The following is a 7,879-nucleotide window of genomic DNA, read 5'->3' on the forward strand; positions in this document are numbered from 1 at the left end:
AAGTTTCAATGAATACAGTGCTAAGAATTCCTTTAGATGATTTTATCTTGTTTTTAAAATAAAATCTGCATGATCATTCTCATCCCCTCCCTTTTGGCATCAGTATTGTTCTTGCAGCTAAGAGAGTCAATCGATAGTCTCATTTGGACTTGCTGGCTTTGGCTTTTGTTTTTGTTTCTCCCATCCCCTGTATCCCTGGTGTCTCCTAGGAAAGGTGGTGCAGAACTTGTCAGCTACAAACCCTTTTATTTTGTCTGTAATCCAGCCACTGCTCTGATTTAACTAAACTGAGCAGGGAAATGTAACCAGTTTTTCTTTTTTTGCACGTGTCTGTTCTTTCTCCCAACAAACCATATGCTCAACTTCCCTACTGCTGCCATCAGGCCAGTGGCGTGCTTTTCCTCTCTTGCTTTACCTGAGGCCCAGACTTGGCAACTCACAAGGCAGATGCATTCCATATGGCTGGGCTTTATCAACCATGGTAAATATTCTGCTATTGCAGTGCTCCCATCCGCTGTGCTGGTATCATAAAGCAGAGCTATTGATGCAGACACAGTGACTAACCCTTCTGCCAGTCAGTTGTTACTGCTGCTGTCTTGCTCTTCACCATTGCTAAGGCTATGCATGTAAGTGAGGAATGTTTTAGAAAAATACCGTACTGAGCAGGAACAAAGCTAATTCAATTCCGTGCAATTGCTGAGATTGGAAATACATAACAGGCATTTTGTCCTTGCTAGTGATTTTACTGCCCTAGCCACTCCAGACTGGCATTGTGCCAAGGACGAAGTGTTGCCATAGTAGTTCCTGTGCAGTAGAGGAACTTGGGCATCAAAGTGTTTTTTCATGCTACTATAAAAAAAAAATCAACAAAACAACAACAATGAAAGCAACACAACCATACCTCCCCCAGAATGGGCTGTGGAGAGGCTGACTGATCCTTATTCATAGGCTGTAAAAGCCAGCACCAGTGAAGAGAGAGGATAGCAAAGCCAGACCAGATACCACCTGATGCTTTGCCCCTTCATCACTATACCTGTACACACTGAGACCTGAGCTAACGGAAGCAGATCCAACCTCCAGAAGTTGTAGGGCGCATGTGCCCTCTGAGGATCAAATCTTAACTGTGCTAACACAACATGGTGATTTCTGCAATTACAGGCTCCCAGAGACGGAGGCTGATTCCAGCTTTATCACTTGACACCGCTTCCCCAGCAAGGAAGCCTGCCAACAGCCCTGGGGTCCGCTGGGTGGATGGGCCCCTGCGAAGTGCACAGAGGGGGCTGGGGGAGCCCTTTGAGATCAAAGTCTATGAGATAGATGATGTGGAGAGACTCCAGCGGCGACGAGGTGGAGACAGCAAGGTGAGTGAGATCCTCGTGTGCTGTCTGTCTCTTCTTGGAGAGAGAAATCCAGGTTGGAAGTGCAGATTCATAGGAAAGCGGTCAGAACTGTGTAGTATTGTACATGGTCAATTCAACTGGCAGCAACACTTGTATCTCGTTTAAGACCAGTTATAACTCAAGTTATGCCTTCTTCAGGAACAGCTCACAGACATTGGTCTCTTGTATTTTGGTCCTTGCTAATAGTCTTGGTGACTCCTGTTCTCCAGCAGCACTTCACATCTATCTATCTTTCTACACAGCATTGGTGCCTTAAGTGCTTTGATGACATTGTTTCCAGAATAGCAAAGCTTCTCCAGCCAACCTCACCCCTCAAAACTTAAAAATAAGTTGGAGAATTGTAAAGATCAGCTCTTGAGAAGTACAATCATGAAGAGTATCTGAAGTTAGTGTTTTTACAATAACTGTGTATATAAGCTTTATTATTATTTTGAGACATTTTTCCTTTCTAGGCTCCTGTCACTCAGGTTGTTCATGGTGGTGTCATCTGATACAGTTTTACATGGAGAAAAACATCAATTCTTGGGGTGGTGTTTTCTACCACACTTGATTAACGCAGCAGATTTGCCTACAGAACAGAAGATAGAGCAGTGCTGAGCCTCTAGCACAGGCTTGGAGGAGTTAAATTCCAGTAGGGGGGCTGCCCCCAGACTGCTAATGGTAGCCAGCCATCATCATGGCTTCACCTACTGCACATCTTGATGGCTGTCACTCAGAAGTCACGTGAAGCCACGAGGAGTGCATCCAGACAGCATTGCAGCCTGTGCTGTTACTGTGCCCCTTGTCTTTAAAGAAGATGCATTTTCATTTTTAATGATTATGAATTGATAGAACTTTTCACACCAACATCATCCTTTTGTTTAAGAACGTTCAGAATTCGATATTGCTACCGGTTTTCTTATTTAATGATGTGACTGCTGCATTTCTTACACACCAAGGAGAGATATACTTAGCATTTTAATGCACCAAGCACTGGATTTTCTTTTTCCAAGAGTTTAGTTTTTTCTTAGACAAACTTTTGTTGACAAAAAACAGAAATGTTTTGCTACAGTTAATCTCATTTCAAAATGCTGTGTGGTGCTAACTATTACTGTTTATTATTAAATATCATTGCAAAGACTCCAAAGCTCACTGATCAAAAGCATCAAAATTATCATAATAATTAAAGAAAAAAAATACAATAAAAATAAAACAGATGATAGATTATTTTGTGCAGTAATTCATATGCTTCCAGAGTAAGTTAGTAATATTGTTTGGAAGATCATTTCGCTGAATGGATCTGGGTATTTCTTCTCCTCTTCACTTGTTCCTTCCCTGCTCATTTTTCCCGGTTGGCAGGAAGTGATATGTTTTAATGCCAAGCTGAAAATCCTGGAGCATCGCCAGCAGAGAATTGCTGAGGTCAAGGCCAAGTACGAGTGGTTAATGAGAGAACTGGAGGTGACCAAACAGTACCTGATGCTGGATCCTAACAAATGGCTCAGTGAATGTAAGAACGTTTATTGCTTGAACTTGTAGGTTTCCTTTGCTTTATTTCACTGTGAGGAAGAAGAAAGGTTTGCTAAGAGTGAGATGTGTGCTACTGTGTCTGTAAACTGAAATGAGCTGACATATGACCTAAGGACAAAATTTAGGTTGACTATATTTCTAGAACTAGTCCCAATAATTCTTACTAAATCCTGATGGTAGAACTGAACAATCCTTTTTGCCTGAGAGCTGAATGTTAAAATGGTACAGCATTGTAATAGTGAATATTGCCATTGGTAGATTATCGTTCACACATTTCAGTCCACAGATTATAAAAATGAGATATTTCTATTTTGTCCCCAGATCACTAAGACATATGAGCAATATTATAAATCTACTCTTATACCACAAAATAACACTGCAGATCAAACTTGTCCCTTGGCACCAGCGGGCTTACATGAAGAATGAATTTGGCCCATTTTTCGTAACTGTCGATGTGTAAAGTTCAGATCTTAAAGGATATTCACATTGAGATACAGAAGAACCTCAAAGGAAAAAGATTAAAAGCATACTGCAGTAACTGTAAAGCATTTTTTAGTGTTAGTGAACAGATGAACTCATAGTTAAAGCGTTCTCCAAAAAATGTATTTGTGGTTTTTTCTCATGATAATTGCATGGGGTATAAGGAGGTTGGGTGCTGTGTCCTAACTCTTCTCTCAACAACTGTCATAAGTTAATACTAGATTTGTACAGCCTACAAAACAACCATAATATAAGGCAAAAGAGACAGATTTAAAGACCAGTATGCCATCTGCATACTGATGTGTGATGCCTTTGCTTCTGATTCCAGTGTGATACATGCAGGAAGCCTCAAGGATAGCACAGACCGCAGGGCTTAGATGAGATGTGAAGTGTTGGCTAAGATCACATAGTTCCCACACAGCTTCCATGGAAGCAGCTGCCAGCTGTCTCTGGCAGCAAAAGGGAACCTATGGTAGTGTGATGTACACACCTTCCGTTAGCACTCCTGAACAAGCTAGTGAGAATTGCCCAGAACAGGGAGAGGTGTGACAAGCAGGGAAGTTGGAGGATGGTTTCTGACTCTGAGTTATGAATTCAGAAGAGAACTTACATCAATCTCTTTTTTGGTCAGAAGAATGCATGAGAGAGTCAATACATATCATATAAATGCAAGATCTTGAAACAAAACCAGTGGAAATAATTAAAATCAACTCGGCCAGTTTTACACTTCACTGATGAATTTCTCCATCACGTTCAACTTGTGGCTTCCCTGTTAACCTTAAACCCACAGGTGTTTTGTGCCCACCTGGTTTCCTTACAGTGAGCTGTGTGGTTGCTGGAGGAGCAGTTCTGTTGGCTTTTCTTAGGGAAAGATGGAGTGTGGCAAAACTTATCTGCTGCTCTAGAGAGGATGGCAGAGCATATCACTCAAGAAAGTATTCCGTGCAATCTTAATAGTATTTTCACCGACAAGCCATTTTAATAGCCATTAAATAGCAGACACAACTTTCAGTGTCAGTGGGAAGCTAAAGATAACATTGTATACAGTACAGATGTTTTTGAAGGCTTGAATTGGATCCATATCCCTCAGCAACTAGTGCTGGGTTTTGTATGCTTTTTCTATCTGTGTATTTTCTTCTCTACAGTTGATCTGGAGCAGGTATTTGAGCTGGATTCTCTGGAGTACCTGGAAGCCCTGGAGTGTGTGACTGAACGTTTGGAAAACCGTGTCAACTTCTGCAAGGCTCATCTCATGATGATCACCTGTTTTGACATCACCTCCAGACGCAGATAGAGAGCGAATCTCAAGAGAATTTCAATGCACATCTCTGCCATCCTCCTTTTCCCTTCTGAATAGCATCCCAAAGAAAGCAGAATGAGGATGAAGGTTGGAGTCAAGTCTCAATTGTGTGTATGAGAGATTTGCTTTACTATAGAAGAGTAATATTAAAAAATAACAGGACACGCATGAAAAAATGGAGATAGAAGGATGTTGATTCTCTTAGCCTAAAAGAGCACTTTGAGGAACCCTTAAGGACATGTCTGTAAATAAGAACTGCTGGCAGAAGAGACTTCTTTCCCTGCATTAGCTGAGGGAGGAGGAAAGGTGGTTGTAGGACTTCCACTTGAGAGGTTCATTAGAAGAAATCCTATCTAGAAAGACTGTTCAAGTGCCTTGCAAATCTTTATTATCCAAACATTTATGTTCATACTTTCTTGTGTACAGATGGTGCTAGTCAAAAGATGAAAAAGGAAAAAAACAAAACACTTTTGAAATGTACTTACAGCTTGTTTTTCTCTTGGTGTTTTCTCCTGTTTCAGACTTGCTGTTTCTAAGTAACTTGTGTTTGTAGAGATATTTCCTAATCAGTACAACATATGAATAAATGTTAACTGTCTTTTATTGTTAACAGAGTAAGGCCACTCAAAGAGAAATTTAACTTCCCAGATGACACATAAATATTTCTAACAATGAGCAAGGTTTGCTTATATGTTCTTCTGTACAATCTTAAGCGTTAGAGGGCACAGTAATTTTCCCAACTTACAGGTTCTGCAGTATGTGAGAGAGGAGAAGTGACATTACGGTGAAGTAAGTATCTTTTCCATTTGAATTAACCTCCCCCTTTATTTTTCATGTCCTTATAGCTTTTTGCTGGCTAGAGCTATGGATGATGAGGTATTTTTATCCCAATCCCTTTTCCTGGGACTAATAACTCAATGGACAACTACTTTTCAGGGGAGGGCTCTCATACTTATCAGTCCAAAAATGAATGATTTCTTTTGTCCTTTCTTGATTCCATGACTGATAAAAATTTAACTTTGCCTTCTTCATGTCCCTGGTCCAGACATACCTGAAAAGTGCTGCGATGTGCAGTCTCTGTTCAGCTCAGCTAGTCCACAAATAAGCAGGAGTCATGAGTAAGCAGATCTAGTAAGTAATTCAGGCATACTGATTATGATGTTTTCCTAATCAGCATTCCCTTATTTCAACTATGACTAAAGTCACATAGACATCAATGGATGACATCATCTAGTGGGTGGCAATCCTGCCCATGGCAGGGGGTTGGAACTGCATGATCTTTAAGGTCCTTTCCAACCCGAACCATTCTGTGATTAAAAGGATGAGGGTCTGGGCCTCACTGCATAATTGGATATTCTACTTGTTTGCATTTTTATCTATAAAACAGTATGTGGGGAAGAACATCCTTTGTGTTACTTAAGAAAGTGTGTGAAATTTGCATGTTAATTATGTATGAGCATAAAGAATTTTTTCTTGTATAGGTTTCTTCTTCTTTTATATTGAAATAATTCCTTTCACAAAACAATCCTCTCACATAACCTTATCTGACCTTCCTGTTGGTTATCAGAAAGTAAGATCAGCATTTGGCATATACTCAGTACGCATCACTTCATCAGTTTACTGTTCCTACATGTAGCTCTTTCTTTACCTGCTTCATCATACTAATGCCATTTTACAGTATGCCAAGCACCATTTCCTGGTGGACAAAAAAAAATCCACAAAAATACTGATACCTTTTACTACTGGTTACCTTAAAAAAACAAACAAACAAACAAACAAGCAAACAAAAAAACATTTATATATTTTCTTCAAATTCTCTATAACGTATATTAACATATCTTATTCATTCTATGAGCTTTATCACTGTGTTTTGTAGAAAATCCTTCTTACATTTCATAGGCTTATTTGGGAGTGAAAAAAGGTCATACATGAAAGTTCCTTCCTGTTCTATTCCACAGCATTTTCTTATTTGGTCTGATCTCTCTCCTTTTCTCAATACAAAAAAAAAAAAAAAAAAAAAAAAAAAAAAAAAAAAAAAAAAAAAAAAGTGCAATTTTCTCTGGTTTGTTTCTCTTTGTAATGATTTTAGTGGTGCTTGTTATGGGGGGTTCTGTTGGGGCATCTCTACTGCATAGATCTCCATGATTTCAGTACAGTTCTACCAAGCAATGGCAATTGCCTCTGCAGTTCTGTGCTGGGTGAAGATCTAGTACCTTTGGGATATGGAGTATGTCTTCTTTTGTGGATTCAGTCTTGCAAAGTCCCAGAATTATGCTGTCAGGCTACATACACAGGAAATAGGCTTCCCCAGCTGCTCCCATCTCTCACTCACCTGTGTCCACAAGTAGCCCTGTAGGCTTCTCAGGTTGTCACTTGTGTCTGTTTTACTTCAATTTCCCTCCCTAGTCACTCCTCCACATTAGATTCCCTACCTCAGTCATGCAGAATGAAATTATGTGGGTGTTGCATGCACTGGGGTGCTCCTGTGAGATGATAAATGGCAAGTGGTGCAGGTAAAGTGAACAGATACTTGACAAAGAAGCATAATAGAATTGGTATCTACCTAGCCATTCTTTTAAATATTAATAGTACACGTTTGCCCTTATTATCAGGATGGATCAAAATTTCTCCCTGAAACCAAATGGATTACACCAAGGATGAATTTGGCATACTGAAAATTATGTAGTAGCTGAGCAGAATCACACTCCTCACAAATATTTCATTTCTGAGGACTTAATTATAATGGCCATTAACACTTCTGTCACATTTGTATCCTAAAATCAATAGTCATCTCTTCTTTTTTGACTTTCTGTCACTGCATTTCAAAATTTATGACTATATTTTTGGGAATTGTGGTAGCTTTAGAATTTCTTTTATTGTACTTAAAATACCTGCAAGACAGATAATTGAAAACATCATGACCTTACTAAAATTGCTGTTATTCTATAGTAGCCAGCATTTTACAGAATACCCATACGCTCCTACAAGTCACCCGGGAAGTCCCATTCTTTTAGCAATTGCCAGTATAATGCTGCCTTTTTCCTGATTTCTTTAAAAGTCAACTCAAGTTACCCAAAATATACAAGAGCAATGTGAATAGAGTCCTTAATTGTTTGCATATTCAGAAATCAATCTTATTTCCCTGGAACAGCTTTAGTGGGAAACAGCAATGTTAATGCAATTAGAAGTG

At 39.5% G+C, this 7,879-nt stretch overlaps 1 protein-coding gene across 1 annotated transcript in view; it reads left to right on the forward strand.

The window, feature by feature from the left end:
• KIF26B (kinesin family member 26B) overlaps nucleotides 1–4,983 on the forward strand; it is a 280,597-nt gene extending 275,614 nt beyond the window's left edge. Inside the window, exons 13-15 of the mRNA XM_052673160.1 lie at nucleotides 1,159–1,361; nucleotides 2,739–2,889; nucleotides 4,535–4,983. Coding sequence (XP_052529120.1) covers nucleotides 1,159–1,361; nucleotides 2,739–2,889; nucleotides 4,535–4,683 — 503 coding nt within the window. The 3' untranslated portion in view covers nucleotides 4,684–4,983. The remainder of the gene's footprint in view (nucleotides 1–1,158; nucleotides 1,362–2,738; nucleotides 2,890–4,534) is intronic.
• Nucleotides 4,984–7,879: the final 2,896 nt, after the last annotated feature.

Source organism: Tympanuchus pallidicinctus, unplaced genomic scaffold (genome assembly GCF_026119805.1).
Source record: "Tympanuchus pallidicinctus isolate F22 unplaced genomic scaffold, pur_lepc_1.0 scaffold1, whole genome shotgun sequence".
Classification (NCBI taxonomy): domain Eukaryota; kingdom Metazoa; phylum Chordata; class Aves; order Galliformes; family Phasianidae; genus Tympanuchus; species Tympanuchus pallidicinctus.